The sequence below is a fragment of the Antechinus flavipes genome, chromosome 2 (assembly GCF_016432865.1).
Source record: "Antechinus flavipes isolate AdamAnt ecotype Samford, QLD, Australia chromosome 2, AdamAnt_v2, whole genome shotgun sequence".
Classification (NCBI taxonomy): domain Eukaryota; kingdom Metazoa; phylum Chordata; class Mammalia; order Dasyuromorphia; family Dasyuridae; genus Antechinus; species Antechinus flavipes.
In genome coordinates this window covers 654,643,376-654,664,154 of record NC_067399.1, presented here as the reverse complement: position 1 = coordinate 654,664,154, position 20,779 = coordinate 654,643,376, and the positions used below count along the sequence as shown (strand labels likewise).

General features: G+C 53.6%; 1 protein-coding gene across 2 annotated transcripts in view; it reads left to right on the top strand.

Annotated features, from left to right (window-relative positions):
- The window catches only part of PALD1 (phosphatase domain containing paladin 1), a 73,203-nt gene that overhangs the window by 39,759 nt on the left and 12,665 nt on the right, over window positions 1-20,779 (top strand). For both annotated transcript variants that reach the window (XM_051982528.1, XM_051982529.1), the window contains exons 11-18: window positions 998-1,093; window positions 2,455-2,577; window positions 2,942-3,058; window positions 3,147-3,329; window positions 3,554-3,736; window positions 5,336-5,476; window positions 5,869-5,940; window positions 8,956-9,096. In XM_051982528.1, coding sequence (XP_051838488.1) covers window positions 998-1,093; window positions 2,455-2,577; window positions 2,942-3,058; window positions 3,147-3,329; window positions 3,554-3,736; window positions 5,336-5,476; window positions 5,869-5,940; window positions 8,956-9,096 — 1,056 coding nt within the window. The remainder of the gene's footprint in view (window positions 1-997; window positions 1,094-2,454; window positions 2,578-2,941; window positions 3,059-3,146; window positions 3,330-3,553; window positions 3,737-5,335; window positions 5,477-5,868; window positions 5,941-8,955; window positions 9,097-20,779) is intronic.

The window sequence follows — 20,779 nt, the reverse complement described above, 5'->3', positions numbered from 1 at the left end:
TGTCCATCAGACAGGCTGTCAGTTGCAGAGCAGAGATTTGAATTCAGGCTTCCAATATTAAATCCTCTGTTTTCCACCCTTCTTTCCCATCTCTCCACTTTGTTTTCAGAGAAAGAGTTGGGAGCAGATGTAGGGAGGGTGAGTGGACTGCACTTGTAGCTGGAGGGAGGATCACTGGGAAGGGATTGGAGTAGATCTAAAAGTACATCTACAAAGTAGATTTAAAGAAATCTCACTTACTCTGTCTTCAAACACTGATGCTCTGTGTTCTAAGCTTTCTCCCAGTCTGATAATCTGTATTCTAAAGTCCCTTTCATCTTTGAAACTCCCTTCCAGCTCTGTGTTCTAAGGTACCTCTTACCTTTGATGTTCTATATTCTAAGTTCCTTCTAGCTCTGTGTCCTAAGGTACTTTTCACCTTTGATGTTCTGTATTCTAAGTTCCCTTCTAGCTCTGTGCTCTGTGTTCTAAGGTATCGCTCACTATATTCTAAGTTCCCTTCCAGCTCTGTGTTCTGTGTTCTAAGGTATCCTTACCTCTGATATTCTATATTCTAAGTTCCCTTCCAGCTCTGTGTTCTGTGTTCTAAGGTATCCTTACCTCTGATATTCTATATTCTAAGTTCCCTTCCAGCTTTGTGCTCTGTGTTCTAAGGTACCTCTTACCTTTGATGTTCTATATTCTAAATTCCTTTTAGCTCTGTGTTCTAAGGTACTTCTCACCTCTGATATTCTATATTCTAAGTTCCCTTCTAGCTCTGTGTTCTGTGTTCTGAGGTACCTCTCCCTTTTTATCTTGTACATTCTCTTCCAGCTCTCTGCTCCAAGGTACCTCTCACTTTTAATGTTCTATGTTTTAAATTCCCTTCCAGCTTTGTGTTCTGTGTTCTAAGATTCTTCCCAGCCCTGATGTTCTTTGTTCTAAGAGCTCCTTCAGGGCTGATATTCAGGCATCCCGTGACTGCCACTTAATTCCCTTTAGTTCTCCTCCCCTCCAGGGAAATGGTGGCCCAGAACCCCGACAGCAGAAGACTCTGCAGAGCTTGGAACGCTACTTCTACCTGATTGCCTTCAACTACTACCTGCACGAGCAGGTGAGTCAGCCTTTGGAGTGCTTCCTGCTTCCCCTTGGGGGAAAATCCTGCTTGGAGCCTGTGGCGGGACCTGAGGGAGAACAGCGGGGAAGTGGAGGTGAGAGAGTGTGCTCGTGGGGGCCCAGCTCTGCTCCTGCTAGGCTCGGTGACTGTGGCAGGACTTGAGGAGAAAGTGGGAGTGAGCCTCAGTTTTCCTCATCTGCAAAATGAGCCAGTTTGGCCAAATCCAACAATCCAAAGCATCTTGTAAGTACTCAGCTACGTGTGAGCAGGAGAAAGCAGAAACGTTCCTTGTTGCCGGGGAGTTTAGATTCTCCCCCATTTTTATTGTTTTCTTTTTTCTGCATACACATGGACATTAATTTTTAAAATACTCGTTTCTCTATGAATCATGTCGGGAGGGAAAAATCAGAACAAAAAGGAAAAACCCGGAGAAAAAAAACCAAAGAATAAAGAAAAGCATGTGTGTCGATTTACATTCGGTCTCCAAGGGAGCTTACGTTCTAAAGGAGGAGCCGATGTGGATGTACAGGGCAGACGCCCGGAACTTATCCCGGTAGCCTTGGAAGGGAGGGTGCTTCTGTGGGGGCTCCCAGGAAAGGCCTCCTTCGGGCGGCTGGGTGACCTCCGCGTAACCTTTCAGGATTGGTCTGGGCCTCTGTATTTGCGTGGGTGGAGATAGGGCAGAATTAGGACTAGGGCTAGGCAGGGTGGGCTGTTGCCCAGGTGTGAGATGCTCTTTGGGGGGCAGCTGATGATCCTGGACGAGAGGAGGAGCCCGCTCTTTGCAGACCTGTTTTAGGGTCCCCGCGTGCTTTGTCTCAGCTCCGGGAGGGTCAGGGACAGGGGCAGAGAGCGGGTGACTGCTGGCCGGACAGGGAGACCAAGGCGTCCACCCCCCTGGGCCACAGTGTGGGTGACTTGGGAAGAGGCTCTAGCTGCAGCGTGCCGGCCCCCTCCCCGCGTCCCCTTCTCTGTGCCCCGAGATAGCGTGCCTTGGCCAAGGGCAGGCCCGAGATTCGCCCCCACGCCTTCTTTATTTGCCACAGCCTCCCTGCGGCCCCTCTGCGGCGTGGGGCGCCTTGCTGGGGCCGGAAGCTGGGGAGCCTATTAGCAGCTTGCCGCGAGGGTGGGAATGGAGCCCTGGTCCTGGGGGGGGGCAGGGGGCACCATGTGGCTCCAAGGCGGGCTCCTGGCTCTCCTGCTCCAGGCCTGTTTCCTACCCCGAGAGGGTGGGACCAGGAGGCCGCCTCCTGCCCCGACTGTGCCGTAGGTCCCGAGGGGTCCCGGGTGGCGTGGGTCCGGCCGGGCCGAGTGCCCGCGACTCAGCCCTGACGCGGTGTCTCTGTCTCGGCCGCCAGTACCCCCTGGCTTTTGCCCTCAGTTTCAGCCGCTGGATGTGTGGGCACCCGGAGCTGTACCGGCTGAGCGTGAAGGAGCCCGCAGTCCTCTGGGAGCCGGCCGCCAAGGAAGCGTGGGTGCTGGTGAGACGCCTTCTCTGCCCTCGTCCCCGGTCCTCCCTTAGAGTTTCCTGCTCCTCCCCCCTCGGAAGCTCCTCCTGCCCCATTTCCTGCTTACTGCCTGAGCACCTGTGACCCGGACTTGACTTTGTCGGCCCCCTGCAGCTTGACCAGGCTGGGCTAATGGCCCCTTTAGCTCTGCACCCAGTCTCCTCCCAGAGGAGACGCTGCCCTGTTCCTTGTTGCCGATGGCGGCGGGAGCCCGGGGGACGCCTCGGACCCAGCGGGGGGTTCTGGAGCTGCCCATGGCCCCTTTGGGCCACCTCTGGGCCCTGCCACTCGTTATCTGGGAAACGGGCACAGACCCCCCCGACGTGCATCCTTTCAGGTGGCGGACGAGCCCTTCTCCCCCGACGTGCTCAGCACTGCCCGCGAGATGGACGTGGCCAACTTCCGCAGGGTGGCCAAGATGCCCGTCTACGGCATGGCCCAGCCTAGCACCAAGGTGACCGGCCCAGCCCGGGAGGGGGCTCCCTGTGGGGGGCTGGGGGGCCGCCGAGGGACCCTGCCCACCGCTCTCTCCCCCTCCCCAGGCCGTGGGGAGCGTCCTGGCTTATCTGACGGACCCCAAGAGGAAGCACCGGCGAGTGAGCTGGATCAACCTTCGGGAGGAGGCGGTCTTGGAGTGCGACGGGCAGACTTACACCCTGCGGGAGCGGGGCGACCTGATGGAGCCCGTGCCCGGCCCCGCCGCGCTGCCCCCCGAGCAGCTGGAGGTGAGCGCCGCAGGCTCAGCCGGGTCCCTCACCGCCCCAAGATGGATGGCCCGGTCCTGGGTCGGGGCCTAGCACAGCAAGAGGCTTCTGGACCCCCGTCTTACAAGTGACCCCGAGCCTCGGCTGCCTCTGTGTCCCCATCTGTAAATGGGGGATCGAATCCCCTGGGGGCCGTGTTGCTTGGGGTGCCCGGCGGCCCCCTGAGCGCCCCTCCTCTCCCCCAGAAACTGGAGTCCCAGCTGAAGGCCCGCGTGCTGGCGTCCCCCAAGCGGATCGAGGTGCACCCGGACCAGGACCGGCCCAAGCCGATCCAGAAGTGCCTGACCATGCAGGACGTCGCCGGCCAGAGCCGGGACCTCTCCTATCAGCGGCTCCCCATCCCGGACTTCTGCGCCCCGAGGGAGCGGGTGAGCGGGCTGGGGGATGGGCAGGGATACGGCCTGGGGCGGCAGTCTGGGCTCGGCTACTTCCCGCGTTCCGCCCGTCCCAAGCTCGGGGCCCTTTGGGGTTTTCTCAGCTCGGATACTGGGCCGGCTCGCCATCTCCCTCTGCAGCTCGTCTTACAGATGAGGAAACTGAGGCAGGCAGTCTGAGGCTAGATTCAGACTCAGAAAGATGGGGCTTAAGTCCGGCCTTCTGTCCGCTGGGGCCTCCGGGGAGGGGGGCGGGAGGTGGCTGCAGGGTCAGGGGCCTGCGTGGAAGTCCCGGTCTGTCCTGTCCCCTGTGTTGGGTAAGTCACAGAGCCGGGAACGTGCTGGAGCCGGCCCAAACCCACTCTGGGAGCCACGGCTGATTCTCCAGTGCCCCTCCCCCCCAGCGCGGCCGGCAGCTGCCCCGCCCCCTCCGGGCTGGGCGCAGGGGACACGGACTCCCCGCCGCTGACACGCGGGCACCTGCAGCGGGGAGCTCCTTTCTCCAGGAGCCCGGGACGCCCCCCAGAAATACCAGGTGCAGGAAGGAGCCCGCCTGCTTTGGCCCAGGGACTCCCCTCTCCTGGTAAATCGGAGCTCCGGCCCTAGGGCCGCGTGGGACGGGGCTGGCTCTTTGCTGGGTGTGTGCTGCCACCTCCTGGACACCCGGCGTCCTAACAGTCTGGGGTCTGAGCCTGAGGCCGGGCCGTGGCCTGGGAGGGGGCGGGGCCTGCCGTGCCACCGCCTGGCTGAGCTCCCCCTGGTTCCAGGGGGAGGGGTGTTCCCGGGCTCCTCCCCCCCAGCTCCCGGGGGAGGGGTGTTCCCGGCTCCTCCCCCCCAGCTCCCGGGGGAGGAGTGTTCCCAGGCTCCTCCCCCCCAGCTCCCGGGGGAGGGGTGTTCCCAGGCCCCTCCCCCCCAGCTCCCTGGCCCCTCCCCCCCAGCTCCCGGGGGAGGAGTGTTCCCAGGCCCCTCCCCCCCAGCTCCCGGGGGAGGGGTGTTCCCGGGCCCCTCCCCCCCAGCTCCCGGGCCCCTCCCCCCCAGCTCCCTGGGGAGGGAGTGGGGGGGCTGTGACACCTTGTGTGGGGCACGTGAGGGGCTCCCTCCTCCTCCCACACCACAGGGCTCCCTGTTTGGGGAATTTTCTAACGATGCGCACCCAGGGCGAATGTCGGTGGGAAAGATAAGTCGCCCCGATTTACGGGGGCTTCTGGGGCAGCGGGGACGGAGCTCAGATCCAGCCTCAGAGCCCAGCGGCCGAGGGACTGCGCCGAGTCTCTTCATTCCGAGACTTTTTAGCCTCAGTTTCCTCAGTTTTCCTAAAATGAACCGGAGAAGTAAACGGCGAACCGGGCTCTGCCGGGGAAACCCCGGGTGCGGCAACAAGGAGCCGGGAAGGGGCAGAGGGGGCGCCAGTCTGTGGGGGGCAGGGACCCTGGGCCCAGGCTGGTCCCGGTGCAGGCCTGGGGGGGGGCTGGGCCGCCGGGTGCGGGCCCAGCGTTTGCTGCCCTCTAGTGGGAGGGATTGTGGGAGGAGGCGGGGCCTGCGTGCTCAGGGCCCCGCCCCTCCCCCAGCCTCTGGTGTCCATCTGCTCCCCAGGACTTTGAGCGCCTCCTGCAGGTGGTGAGGGAGGCTCTGGCCAAGGAGCCCAGCACCGGCTTCGTGTTCAGCTGCCTGAGCGGCCAGGGCCGGACCACGACGGCCATGGTGGTGGCCGTCCTCGCCCTGTGGCACATTACCGTGGGTACCGCTCGTGGGGGGCACTGGGGGCAGGCGCGGGCATGGGGGGAGGTGGGGGCAGGGAGGACTGCCCAGGAATGGGGAGGACTACTGGGGGGCAGGGTAGATCACTAGGAAGTGGGAAGACCACTAAGGAGTGGGAGGACCGCCAGGGTGTTGTGTGTCAGCAGAATGGGGTGGGAGGAGAGCATTGGGAAGACCGCCAGGGAGGATCAGTGACCCCCAGTGTCACTCAGCACTGATGAGATAAAGCCCCCTGCGGGAGAGGCAGTGAGTGTCCCGTTCAAGGGCTGCTTGCGACACTTCCGGGGGTGTGGCCTTGGACTGAGAGTGGGGGTCCTCCTGACGGGGAGAGCCGGCCCCAGCCCCCGCCCTCTGCTCTGCCCCCACAGGCCTTCCCCGAGATGGGCGAGGAGGAGATTGTGAGTGTGCCGGACGCCAAGTACACCAAGGGAGAGTTTGAGGTGAGGGCCCCCCATCCCTGCCCTGAGCCCCCCAGGGGTCCGGCCCCTCCCATGTGCCCCCACTGGGCTGAGGCGGGGGTGCATCACAGGCAGAAAGTGCAGCCCCTCAAGACTCCTCCGTTTGAAGGGGAGGGCGAAGCAGAGACGGGAGAGGTGGGAGAGAGTCCCCGGGGTCCCAGAGTGCTGGGGCTTCGGAGTGGGAAGAGAATTCTGGGTAAATGGCTGAAGTGCCACGTGCGGCCGAGGCTCCTTGGGGCAGCAGCTGGGGAGGACACATTGTTAGGGGGACTTTTCCTTAAGAACCTCCGGGCCAAAGTGATCCCCCTCGGTCCTGCCCCCCCAGCCTGCTCCTGGCCAAACCCCTCAGGGACACAGCCGGGGGAGGGGCCAGGGCAGAGGATGGTGCCATGGTCGCCTCCTTCCTCCCGGAGGCTGCTTCCCAGAGTGCAGAGAGCCCAGCGGGCTGCCCAGGGGCACGGAACCGGGGGCCTAAGAGGGCAGCTGGGTGGCCCAGTGGCTGGAGTCTGGGCCTGGGGCTGGGGAGGGTTGTGCTCCTGAGCTCAAGTCAGACCCCAGACACATGTTTGATTCTATTTGCCTCAGTTTCCCTATCTGTAAAATGAGCTGGAAAAAGGATCTTTGCCAAGAAAACCCCAAAGGGGGTTACTGGGAGTCGGACACAGCTGACAAACTCAATGAGGTGCTTCATAAACGCTTTTTCATTCACTCCTTGTCAGCATTTGAACCCTAGTTTTCGTGGCTCCAAGCCTGCGGGCTTCCCACCCCCCCAATGCCTCCCTTAGTGTTCGGAGTCACAAGAGCTGAGCTGGAGGGTCGTCCCCGTCACGGACCTTCCGAGAGACCTTTAGGAACCCAGCGGCCTCTGGTGCAGAGAGCTGGGAGAGAGCAGCCCCTGCCCGCGAGAAGCTTATAGTCTAACAGGGAGGAAACGGGGGAGGGAGGGAGAGAGAGAGAGAGAGAGAGAGAGAGAGTGAGAGAGAGAGAGAGAGAGAGAGTGTGTGTGTGTGTGATTGTGAGTGATTGTGAGATTGAGTGTGATTGTGAGACTGTGAATGTGATTGTGAGATTGAGTGTGATTGTGAGTGTGATTGTGAGATTGTGAGTGTGATTGTGAGATTGAGTGTGATTGTGAGACTGAGTGTGATTGTGAGAGTGTGAGTGTGATTGTGAGATTGAGTGTGATTGTGAGACTGTGAATGTGATTGTGAGTGATTGTGAGACTGTGAATGTGATTGTGAGATTGTGAGTGTGATTGTGAGATTGTGAGTGTGATTGTGAGATTGAGTGTGATTGTGAGACTGAATGTGATTGTGAGACTGTGAATGTGATTGTGAGATTGTGAGTGTGATTGTGAGACTGTGAATGTGATTGTGAGATTGTGAGTGTGATTGTGAGACTGTGAATGTGATTGTGAGATTGTGAGTGTGATTGTGAGTGATTGTGAGATGAGTGTGATTGTGAGATTGAGTGTGATTGTGAGACTGAGTGTGATTGTGAGACTGAGTGTGATTGTGAGAGTGTGAGTGTGATTGTGAGTGTGTGAGATTGAGTGTGATTGTGAGTGTATGTATATGTGTGTGTATGGGTATATATGTGTATTTATGTGTATAAATATGAATGGATGGATATATAAATGTGTTCTTACACACAGGTATACCTGTGCACACATGCATACACATGTGTGTATGTACAATATATCAGTGTACACGCATAAGTACCCGTATATGTGAATCAATATGTACACACACGTATGTACGTACATATATACATAATTATAAACATATCAGTATACAGACATCTGTATACATATAGAAACAAAATGCACATTTTATGTATTTATAGAAGTCTATATAGTACATATATGTTTTATATCTGCATATAACATAGAAACAAACGAGTATAATTCCAGACCATTTTCTATGCAGAATGCCTGCATATGAATAAAAGGTTTAAATGCAGGAATGTGCGTCTGGATAAAGGAAACGTACCCACCCATGTGTGTTTCTATAAAAGCAGACTGTGCACGTTTCTGTACACACATTTGCACGTCTTCATAAGACGTAAGTCCGAGGGGCTTTAGGGAGGAGGCGCTCATCGTTGAGGACATAAAGGCCTCCCTAGGGGATGGCCCCGGACGGGATTCTGGGAAGCTGCCGAGGCAGAAGCTGGCGACGGGAGCCGGGATATTGTGGATAAGAAGCATTAAGAGGTGCGGTTTGGCTGCCCTGGTGCGAGCTAAAGGGAATCCGGGGAACGAGGCTGGAGGGTAGGACAGGGTCAAAGGGAACGATGCTTCTTGGATGCTTGTGGGGGGCATTCAGTGTGAAATGTTCCAGGTAATCCAGTGGATTAAGCAAGAGATCGTGAGAGAAACCAGATCAGCGTCTTTGTGTATCATTAGCAGAGAAATAAGAAATAAACTGAGAGAGGCCAAGGATTATGGAATAGAGACCCAGACTTTGGGTCAAGTCTGGCTTCCAGTCCTGCCTCTGATTCTTACTGTATCTATCCCCTGGGCAGGTAATGCACCTTCTCGGAAGCAGTTTTCTTATCTGTTAAATGGACACAATGATGGTATGATTGTTCACTGCTTCACAGATAATTCTTTCCACAAAGATTGTTGTTGTGGAGATATCACAGTGACCCTCTTTGGGGCAGACACTGAAGTGATTCGCCATTTCCTTCTGCAGCTCATTGTACAGATGAGAGAAACTGAGGCAGGCAGGCTCGGTGACTTGGCCAGGGTCATGCAGCCGGGACATGCCTTCTCAGAAAGCTCAGGCTCCTTGACCGCACTGGGCGGCCCCAGATTGCCGCTGGAGCCTCACGTGAGGTCACGTAAAGTAGACTTCCCAAGGGCAGTAGCCTTGTGAGCTGTCGTGGTGACCGACAGCCCCTTCCACCCTTGCAGCCGCCAGGGGCGCCCCTCCCGGAGGAGGGGGCGGCCCACCAGGGACTTCTGGGTCACCTCCTCTGCCCTCCTCTCTGATGCAGGTAGTGATGAAGGTGGTCCAGCTGCTGCCAGATGGGCACCGGATAAAGAAGGAGGTGGACATGGCTCTGGACACAGTCAGCGAGACCATGACCCCGATGCACTACCACCTGAGGGAGATCATCATCTGCACCTACCGCCAGGTGAGCCTCCCTGCCCCTCGGGCGGGCACTGAATGGCACCGGCGCATGTAGGAGCTGAAGACACAGGGCGGGTCAGCCCTCGGTGACCCGGGGCGAGCTCAGCCTGGGCCCAGACTCTCAGATCAGCAGCTGGGCCCGAGGTAGCCGGGGATTGTTCTTGGGATCCTGGAGGAAGGACCAGCAGCCTGCGGACTCTTTCTGGGCAAGAGCCTTGGCCAAATAGAGTAGGATGAAGTTCCCTGGGGCTGGGCTCATCTGCGCCAGATACGGATCTGTCTCTGTTCGGGTCCAAAAAACCAACTGCAGAAGAGCAAGATGGCGGGGGCTTGGCTAGAGACTGGAGTTCTGAGTTCCAAGGGGCCGCGGTCGTGCTGGGCTGTACCCCGGGTGGGGGGGCGCGCAGGGAGGCGAGGGGCCTGCAGCGTTCTGCCCTCCTTGGGAAGCAGCTGGAGGCCGGGGGCACGGCTCGAGAAGGAGCGGAGGGACCGAGGGAGCTGGGGGGCACACTGCAGAGGGGCCCTGGTTTGGTGCGGCCTCAGAGGGCCGGGCTGGGAGGAGACAGTGGAGTTTGCAAAGGGGCTAATCTTGTTTGGATTTGGGGGAGGAGGTCCCAGCGAAGGCCGTCTGAGGGGCTCCTCCAGGGGCGGGGGGCTTCTGCCCACCACTTGTTGGGTCTGTGGTAGTGGAGGTTCCTCGGTGTACGGTTGGAACTAACTGAAGCCGTCTTCAGATTGTGTGGATTTCAAACAGTTGTGTAGATGCGGATGATGATGAGGATGAGGATGATATTTTGCTGAGGCAGTTGGGGTTCAGGGTCACACAGCCAGGAAGTGTCTGAGGCTGGATTTGAGCTCAGGTCCTCCTGCCTCCAGGGCCGGTGCTCCCCACTGCGCCACCCAGCTGCCCCCGTGTAGATGGTTCTCTGCCCTCCCTCTGCCTCCCCTCCAGAGGGAGGTGTTTTTGAGAGGCAGGAAATGCGGAGGCTCCTGGGAAAGGAGCTGGGGCCGGGAAATCCCGGAGTCCCCAGCACTGGCCGACACGCCCTCCCCTGCGTCCCTGCTAGGACACTTTTGCTCATGTCTTCCATCTGTTTGCCACAAGAGGGCTCCCTCGGGTGCTTTAAAAGCCAAATGATAATTGGTCACTATCCTGGACTCTACCCGCTGGGCTTCCCAGCCCCAGGCTGCCGGTAGAGGCTCCCAGGGATCCTCGGAGGGACACATGGCAAAGTCAGGGCAGGCTGACCCTTCCTTTGGTGTCTTTGAGGGTCAGATTTCGGGGCTCAGCTCCAGCTGCCAAGGGGTGTGTTCTAGGTTGCTGTCTCCCACCACCGGCCCCGGGGGAGATTACAGCAGCGGGATTGTGCTTGGGGTGGGGGGGGCCAAGTCTGGGTCCCCTGGGAATCCTGCTGGGGGATGGGGAGGGGGCGTAGCCATGATCCGAGCAGATGTGGGTGCTGGGGGCGGGATGGGGGGAATTTCCCAGAGTTCCCTCCTGCTGCCTGGGACACCCAGCTTCCTACACACACACTCTTGCACACACTCACACACTGCCCTTAATGACTTTTAATAAAGCTGAGGTCAGCCCCTCCCCCTCCTAACTCTGGGGCGGAGCTTTGTCTCCTGGCCCTGGGAGGGGAAGGCGCTCAGGCCCCCGCGACGGCTGGAGGATCACGGCCTCCACGCTCCGAAGCCCCCAGACCCCGAGCCGGGCTCCCCTGCTGCTGGCCCAGCTTTCTCCCAGGTAGCCGCCCGATCCACGCCCACTCCCCACTAGCCCACCCTAAGGCCAGCCACAGAAGCACAGTCCGGAGGGCCGGCTTTGCCTCCTGCTCTGTACTTCTCAGCTGTGTGGACAGGTCACAGCCTCAGGGGCAGCTGGCCAGTGGTTAGCGCCCTGGGCCCGGAGGCAGAAAACTCGAATCCAAGCCCAGCCGGTCACTGAGGTCATGAACTTCAGCCTCTTTGGGTTTTCTCAGTCATAAAGTGGGCGGGGGTGGGGCTGGCCTGAATATAGCCCAGGTGTCCTGGCCCAGGGCAGCAGCAGCGGCGGCGCCCCCGTGTGGAGTCAGCGCTGGTCTGGGCGACGACTGCCCCCGTGAGCGGGTGCCCGAGGAGGGTCCCGGGGTCAGCCGGCCATTTGGCGTCGGCCGCGGTGGCTGGAGGAAGCGCCGGAGTCGGAGGGCGCTTCCCAGAGGCTGCGCGGCTGGGCCCCTCGTCCCCTCCCCTCTGCTGCCTTACTCTAATTGAGAACACATGCCCCTGCTTCTGGGTGGATCCCGCGCCAGCTTCCCTGCACCAGGGCCTCCCAGCTCCCAAGAACTGCCCCAGGCCTGGGCTTCCCGAGCTACCCCTCGGCGTTAGGCTTGTGGGAAGGGGAAAGCGATGGGGGGGGGGCACCGAGCCCCCCGGGGGCCTCCATTCTCAGCTGCAGCCCCGGGTGCAGTGAGGGGACCTGGCATTCCCAGAAGGGCGGCGGAAAGGGCCCGTGGAGGGCTCCATCTGCCACTTATTCTCTGGGACGTCACCTCTCCTGCCTCAGCGTCTCCATCTGTGTTATGGGGAAAACCCGTGTATTCCCGCGGCTCCTTCTGGGGTAACTCCTTGTAACTGTAAAGGTCCATGTAACTAGGCCATAGAACCACCAGTGGGGAGCTATAAGGGACCAGCCAGGTTGATGCCCTCATTTTTCAGACCAGGAAACTGAGGCCGAGAGTGCTGTGAGGTGTCCGGCAAACAGCGGAGCCAGACTGCGAGCCCGTGCCCTCTGCCCCCGGAGGCGAAGCTCTTTGACGCTGCTTTTTGCTGTTGTTACTGAAGCGAGCCTGGGGCTGGCAGTCACCAGCTCTGCCTCTAAGTGGCTCAGTGACCTTGGAGGGGTCGGCTCCCCCGGGCGTGTGCAGGGTGGGGAAGGGAAGGCCGCCATTTTCCGTAGTGGGCGGTGATTGATTGCTTTTCCTGAGCCCTCCCCGAGGTGCCCCTCCTCCTCAGGGAGGGAGCCTCAGTCTCCCCCGCCCCGCACTCCTGGCCAAGTCCAGGACCAAGGCCATTGCCTCGGGGGAAGTCTACATGGGTAGGTTTTAACTGCAGAGCACCTGGAGTTTATTATACTTGTAAAAACAAAGCATGTTTTAAAAGGGCACTAAAAATTTAATTTAAGGGGAGAAAATGATTTTAGCAGGGCCTGGGGTTCCCTGCGTCTCTAAAAAACCTTCAGAGACAGAGAGACCATTCTGAGAGGAGAGGCTCGGCGGCCAGCGGGGTTTTATGTGGGTACAGCGGGAGGCGGCGCAGTCTGGGGCAGAGTTCAGGTCAGGTCAGGAGGAAGGGGGGACTCGGAGTTTCTCAGGGTCCCCCAAACCCCAGAGCTCAGAGGGATCTTAGAGAGCCTTTGTGCAGCATCCGAGTTAAATAAGGCCCAGGGGGAAAAGACCTTGAACGGGATCACAGGGCTAGTTCAGAATGGGGGCAAGGGGAGAGCAATGGAGGGGGCCACGACCTCCACTAAGCTTGTCTCTAACCAGAGAGCTTGGAGTCCCTCTCACTCTGAGACTATATGCTTCACGAGCGCCATGTTTACATCCTCCTGGACTTTCCCAGGGCCATTCTGGATAAACAGGATCCCTCTGGGCAACGGGCTGACAAGTGGTCATCCTGGTTTCCCTGGAAGTTGGTCAGGGATGGAGGAAAAGGCTTTTTCCCCAGGCAGCCTAAATATATTGCTGTGAGTTGGGGGGACCTGTCTATGCCAAGTGTGTGAGTTGGGGGATCTGTCTACCCCGAGCGTGTGAGTTGGGGGGACCTGTCTACCCCGAGCGTGTGAGTTGGGGGAACCTGTCTATGCTATCTACCCTGAGCGTGTGAGTTGGGGGGACCTGTCTACCCTGAGCGTGTGAGTTGGGGGGACCTGTCTACGCTATCTACCCTGAGCGTGTGAGTTGGGGGGACCTGTCTACGCTATCTACCCTGAGCGTGTGAGTTGGGGGGACCTGTCTACGCCAAGTGTGTGAGTTGGGGGGACCTGTCTACACCATGCGTGTGAAGACTTCCCCTGGAGACTTTACTGAATAGCTAATGTCCAGAACTCTGCATGCACACAGAAAAGGGAGCCGTGGTTCCTGCTTTTAGGGAGCTTACGTTTTCACCGGGGAAGACAACACGTAACTGAGGGTTTGGCTACCAGATGGCTGGCAAGCCCTTCCCCCTTCGCCGCCCCCAGGGTTGTTAGGCTCTCCTGAGACAACATAGACAGTCCATGGCAAAGCTGAGGGGGCTTCGGAAATGTTAGTAATTGTTGGTAAGTGCGTGAGGCGAAATTTGAATTTGGCGCTTTCCGACTCCCAAGCCCAACTCCCTGGGTCACAGAGCGGCCGTAAGCGAGGACGGTGTGGGATAGGGCCAGGCCCAGAGTCCGAGGCCCTGTGTTCAGGTCTTGGGCAAGCCATTTACTTCTGCGTCTCAGGAGAGGATTAGACGATGTCTTCTGTGGGCCCTCCGGCTTCTAAATCTGGGCCCCCATGGATGGTAGAGAGCCCACGGGGCCCAGTCTGGGGCTTGGTGTTAGAACGGGAGCTCTCTCTGACACTCTGAGTTCTCCGAACTTGCTTCCTCCTCTGTCGAAGGTCTCGCAGGCTCCCCAAGCTCTCCCCCAGCTCTGACCGCCTCTGGGATTCTGAGGCTGGGCTGCAGCCACTTTGGGCGTCAGACTGGAGGGTCTGTGCGGGAAACGTGGGCAGGGCCCCGGAAAGCAGAGCCCCGGTTATCCTTGCCCTTGGGCCCTGTGGTTAAATCCATTTAGAGCTCTGGAGGAGGTGCCCTGGGCAGCCGTGACCCGGGCGCTGGGGTGTTATTATCTGCTTGACAAAGCCACCGTGCAATTTGGTCTCCCCGGCGTCTGTGCCCAGAGGGTCCTTGGCGGGGCACACCAAAGGGAGGGATGGCCTTGGGTGGAGGCTGGAGAGCTGCGGAGGCCTCTGTGCTTGGGACTCAGAGCCTCAGCCTCCCTCGTGGATCCAGACCCTTCAAAGAAAGGAGAACTCGTTCCATGTCAAGTCACTCTGCAAGTCAATGAAAACTTGTGCTTGAGATACGTCCTTAAAAATATTACTTGGCGAGGGATAGTTGAGCCGTGGTGGGGTAAGAGGGTCTTACTCCCAGTGTGTTCCTAAGTTGCTTGTCTGGTCCCTTCCAGGTCTGAGATTCTATGTTCCATGTCTTAAGGTCCTGACTAGTTCTGACATTCTGGATTCTAAGGTCCCTTCAAGTTTTGAAATTCTGTGTTCCAAGATCCCTTCTAGTTCTGGCATTCTAAATTCTGGGTTCAAAGATCTCTTCCAGTTTTAAAATTCTATGTTCTGTGTTCCAAGATCCCTTCCAATTCTGAAATTCCATGTTCCAAGATCCCTTCTAGTTGTGGCATTCTAAGTTATAAGGTCCCTTCAAGTTCAGAAATTCTATGTTCCATATTCCAAGGTCCCTTTTAGTTTTTATATTCTAAGTTCTAGATTCAGAGGTCCTTTCTTAGTTCTGAAATTCTGTGCTGTATGTTCCAAGATCCCTTCTAGTTCTGATGGTCTGGGTTCTAAGGTCCCTTCCAGTTTTGAAATTTTGTGTTCCATGTTCCAAGGTCCCTCATAGTCTCAACATTTTCAGGTTCTGGATTCTAAGGTCTCTTCCAGTTTTGGAATTCTGTGTTCCAAGGTCCCTTTAGCTTCACACATTCTAGGTTCTAGATCTTGAGGTCCTTTCCAAGTCTGAATTTTATGCTTAATGTTCCAAGAACCCCTCCAGCAGGGGACATCCTCAGTTCAGCTTTCTACAGTGCTTTTATCTCTTACGTTACAAAATCTCTTACACAGATTTTAGGTTCTCTCAACTCTGACATTCTCTGTATTTCATTCCCAGGGATCTAGAACTCACTAAGAGGGTTCGTTGAGCCCACTAATCCAACCCCTTCATTTTATAGATAAGGAGACTGAGGTCTAGAAGGCCCTTTCAGCTCTTTGTCAATTGTGAAATCCCTGGGTGTGGAATTGAAAGTGCAACTGGAAGCGAGTGTGGATTTGAGTTTGGGGTTTTAGAAGATCAGAGTTTACCAGGTCATAATCCTTAATTAGCAGAGCCGGGAGAGAGCTCACATGGGCCTTGAAGGCAGACTTCATGGCTTCTCCCTATTTGCCCATGCCCCCAGACCTGTTCAGTGTCTCTTGAACCCAAGTTCGCATCCCTTTTCTCCTCTCCCCTCTCAGCTGACACTTGCCAGCTGATCGGGGGGGGGGGCTTCTGGGACAAGTTTGCCAGTTGATGCGGGGAGAGGGGGATTGTGAATTTCCCATGTGTGGCGGGGGGACCTCGGCTCATGGCTGCTCTCGGTCTGTCTGTCTTGTAACACTGTGGCGACCCCCCAGCAGGGGCTTTGTGATGGCTCTTGAGTCTAATTTCATGTTAATCTCAGGTGATTCCAAATGTGGGAGGGGGTCAGGAATGGCTCAGCCTTCTTTCTCCCCCATTCTGTTCCCTAATTGACTCCCCGGGGCCTCGGCATGCTTCCTCGCCTGCTGCGTCTGGATGCTTACTTAAGCCCTCACCCTGCCATGACCGCTTTTTGGGCTACGCAAACCAGACAGCTCTGACCCGCTCTGCACAGTGGAAAGAATGCTGGAGCCAGAGGCAGGGGAGTCTAGCTGAGGATCAGCGGCCGCCTTGGCTCCGCTTCCCACTGTAACACTTTGCCGAGGACTCCAGGAGGATCCCGGAGCCTCAGCTTCCTCATCTGTGTAATGGGGAAAACAACGCCTGGGCTGTAGATTTTTTTCTTCATGGACGTAATATCCTTTCGTACTCTGTAGGAACGGGGAGGGCTTTGGGTTACGGTTGTGATCGATGAGGGCAGTTGAGGATAAAGACGGTCCAAGTCTGCTTTAGTGCATAATAACAGCGTTTACTGTGTGTCAGGCACTCGGCCAAGAGCTTTACAGAGGCGCTCTCATTTGGTCTCCCCACGATCCTGAGAGGGAGATTCTTTCTTGCGCTCATTTTACATTAGAGTAAACTGAGGTAAGCGGAAGCTGTTGCCTTGTGAAAGAACACAAAGCTAGTCGACATCTAAGGCTGGATTAGAAGTCAGATGTTCCCAACTTCAAGGCCGGCTCTCTATCTGCTGCGTCACCCAGCTGCCTCCATCCTGGGTGTGTGACCTGAGCAAAAGACTTCCTTCTCACTGCTCTAGGCAACATCCCAAACCCCAGTGGTGCAGAGGAGGGGGCGGTCTGGGTGCACCGAGGGCGGCTTTTCATCTGCGTGTACCCTGGGACAAAGAAATCGCAGGTCATTCCCTATTCCTCTCCCAGCCATCATTACGGGTATCCTTGGGGTTGGGAGGCTTCCTTTGTGACCCAGCTCTGACATCTACCAGTCGGGTGACCCTGCTTGTTTCACCCTCCTCTGAAAAAAGGAGATAATTATTATTTCTGCTCCCTGACATGGCGTTCTTGTCTCTTTTCCCCATTAGAGTGTGATCATATTTTGCTTTTCTTTGAATCCTTAACACTTAGTATAGCACCTGACATAGAGAAGGTGCTCAATAAATGCTTGTTGGTTACTGACTGAAGCCGACCTTCATAAGCATTTTTATGTCTACAGTGTTCCAGGCCCGGGATATGAAACAATTCCTGCCCTTAGGGAGATCCCATTCTATCTGAAACGACAGCCTGTTCATGTCCATCTTTATATCAGTTAGTCAGCATGCGTGTATTCATTAAGTGCCTACTATGTGCCAAAAGTCATATAGTCCTATCTTTGAGGAGCTGGAGTGTGTATGTGTGTGTATGTATACACACAGACACAAAATAGATACAACATGATTTTATGTTTGTGTATATGTATATGTAAAATAGATACAAAGTGGTTGTGTAATACACAAAATGGATACAAGGTGATTTGTGTATGTTTATACACACAGAACAATAAATTCGAGGTGATTGTGTGGCATGTACAGATACATACACACACAAAACATAACAAAGTATATACATATACACACCAAACACAAACAAGACAGAAACATATAAAGATACTATGTATACTTACACAGAAAATAGATCCAAGGTGATTTGTATGTGTGTATATATACACAAAAAATAAATATGAGGTGTTGTACATGTGTGTATGTATACACACACACAAAACATAACAAAGTATATACACATACACACAAAACACAAATACAAGACAGAGACATATATAGATACTATGTATACTTACACAGAAAATAGATCCAAGGTGATTGTATGTGTGTATATATACACAAAAAATAAATATGAGATGTTGTGCATGTGTGTATGTATACACACACACAAAACATAACAAAGTATATACACATACACACAAAACACAAATACAAGATAGAAACATATAGATACTATGTATATACATAGAAAATAGATACAAGGTGATTTGTATATATACATACACAAAAAATAAATATGAAGTGATGTGAATATGTGTATGGATACACATAAAACAATAGGTGATTTTTGATGTGTATATATATATCCAAAACAGATACAAAGTTATTGTGTACATGTGCAAATTGAATACAAGGTGATTTGTGTGTATTTATACACAAAAAATAAATACAAGGTGGTATGTATGTATATCCAAAATAGATACAAAGTAATTGTGTATGTACACAAAATGGATACAAGGTGATTGTGTGTTTATACACAAAAAATGTGTATGTATGTGTATATATACACACATATAAAACAACAAATGATTTTGTGTGTGTGTATATATCCAAAATAGCTATAAAGTTATTGTGTATGTATACAAAATGGATACAAGGTGATTTGTATGTGTGTGTTTATACACACAAAAAATAAATACAGTATGGTGTGCACACACACACATACATACAGGTGCGCGCACACACACATATATACACACAAAATAAATACAAAGTTATTGTGTATGTATACAAAATGGATACAAGGTGATTTGTGTGTGTGTGTGTTTATACACACCAAAAAGATACACACACACACACACAAACCATCACAAGGTGATGGTGTGTATATACAAATATATTTACAAAACACAAGACATAGATACATACATACACACACACACAAAGTAGATATAAGGTGATTGTGTGTGTGGAGCGTGGTTCATGAGCAAGGCTGTTAATGGAGACAGATGCAAACTTAAAGGCGCAATCCAAGTGGGACCCAGTATCATCATTCCGATTCACTGTTCTTTTTGGGGGGATCGTGATGTGTCAGCGGGGCCGGTGTGGCCATTCCCCCGGACAGTCGGCACCGGGCCGCTGGCTGCAGCTCCCAGGACCCCTGGGAGAGGGCTGGGGAAGGGAGAGGCCGTCCGGCCGTGGCGGCCGCCTCGGTCTGGGATCTGTAGACACCTTCCCCTGCAGCTCCCATCATCCGCGCTTTTGCCAGGAATGTCCTGAGCCGAGCTGCACATTCCGCTTGTCTGAAAGTCCTTCCAGGCTTCCATGAGTCTTGGATTTCGAAACGTACCGGGACTTGTTAATTTCTTGGCAGGTGTGGGTAAGGATAACAACATTCTCTCCTGGGCTGCTTCCCCAGCTTCCCCTTCTCCCCAGCAGCCTCTTCCCCTCTTCCACACCGGGCTTGGCCCCTCTCCACAATTGGCAATCAGATCATGTTTTAATAATAAGCAATTAGGGAAAAACACTCCCCGGGATTCAGCGTTTTTCCTCCCTGCAGCGTCAAGAATATTCCGAGGCTGTTTGTAAGAAAGTGCCGGGCTTTCTGGAGGTCTCTCCTCTACCATAAATCAGGAAAGAAGCTCTGGAATTCTTCAGGAAATGATGCTTCATGCAGGGGAGAGGGGCTGGGGCTGGCTAATTTCTGGAGCTGTCACACTGCGTAATTCAGTTAGGCAGGAGAAAAAGTTCTTGCTGCTCTTGGCGAGGCTCAGGGACGATTCAGGGCAGACAGGCGATTGTAAGACAACAGTCTGGGAGTTCCTAACCTGGAATCTGTAAATTTGATTTATTTTTTTTTTTTTTATATTCTAAGAGAATCGATTTCCTTTGTAATGATATATATTTTGTCTTACGCAGTTAAAATTGTATTCTAGAGGTTCATATACTTTATCAGATTGCCCTAAGGGTCCTTGATATAAAAAGAGGAAAAAATCCTGATTTAATCCAATCCCATTTTACAGAGAAGGAAACCAGCTAAGAAAAAGGAAGTCACTTGCCCAAGATCACACAAGGATTGAGTGATTTTAATAATGTTAATGATAGTGACATTTATATAGCACAATAAGGTGGTGCAGTGGATAGAACATTGGGTCTGGAGTCAGAAAGATCTGAGTTCAAACACTTACTAGCTATGTGATCTTGGGCAAGTCACTTAACCCTGTTTGCCTCAATTTCCTCATCTGTAAAATGAGCTGGAGAAGAAAATGACAAACCACGCCAGTGTTTTGCCAGGAAAGCCCCAAATGGGATCACAAAGCATCAGATAGGACTGAAGCAACAAAATGTTTGAGAAGAGATCAGTAGATTTCACCAGATTGCCAAAGAGGTCCATAGTACAAAAAAGGGTTTATGTACTTCTACTCCATGAATTTGCTTATTCGGTTTCTCTCACTGGCAGTGCTCTCCCTCCCACAACCAGTGAATCCCTCGAGCTCACAGCTATGGGACAGGAGTGCCTGACGAGTCTCACCAGAACATATGGGACAATATCCGAAGACTAGATTTTCCCATAGCAACTCAGTGAAAGGACATTAAAAATAAAATGAAAGGCCAAGGCTTGAAAGCATGTTGATAACAATAACAACAAAAATAATACTGATAGTTAGCATTTCCGTAGTGCTTTAATCTTCCCTTATTTTAACCTTGTAACAGTCCAGGGAGGGGATATTGGCCCCATTTTACAGATAAGGAATCTAGGTTGATTGACTTGCACAGGGTGTCCCAACTAATAAGTGTCTGAGGCAGGATTTGAACTCAGGTTTTATTAGCTCCAAATCCAGCACTCTCCTTAGGCTAGGCGGATGGAGGGTCAGCTTTGGAGTAAGAAGGGTTTACACTGAAATCCTGCCTCTTAACACATATTAACTATAAGACTCCGAGCAAGTCACTTTTGAGACTATAAATTATAACCCACATCAAGGGAGGGTTCCAAACAAGGAGTTCTCCATGCAAAGGAAATCATAAATCTAGGCAACGAACGAGTGAATGAAATTCAGATGATCCCACTTCTAGGTCTTGTTTTATTTTCTTGGGAAAACAATTGTGCTCTAATACACGGTCAATTTTTGTGTAGGTGCCATGCGTCACTGAGAAAAAGGTATATTCCTTTCTATCTTCTTTCAATTTTCTCCAAAAGTCTTTAATACTCAATTTTCTAATATTCTATTCACTTCTTTACCCCCTTTCTTGTTTATTTTGTGCTTAGATTTATTTTGTTTGGATAGAATATAGTTTTGCTCTTTTTCTTCTTGCAATTCATTTCTCTGAGAATTTGGATGCTGTACATATCTGTTTAGTATTGATATTACGCCATTATCTCTTTTAATTAGATCTGTTTTTACTTTTGCTTGATCAGGATTATCACACCTGCTTTTATTTTTTTACTTCAACTGAAGCAGAATATATTTTGCTGCAGCCTTTTATTGGGAAAACAATT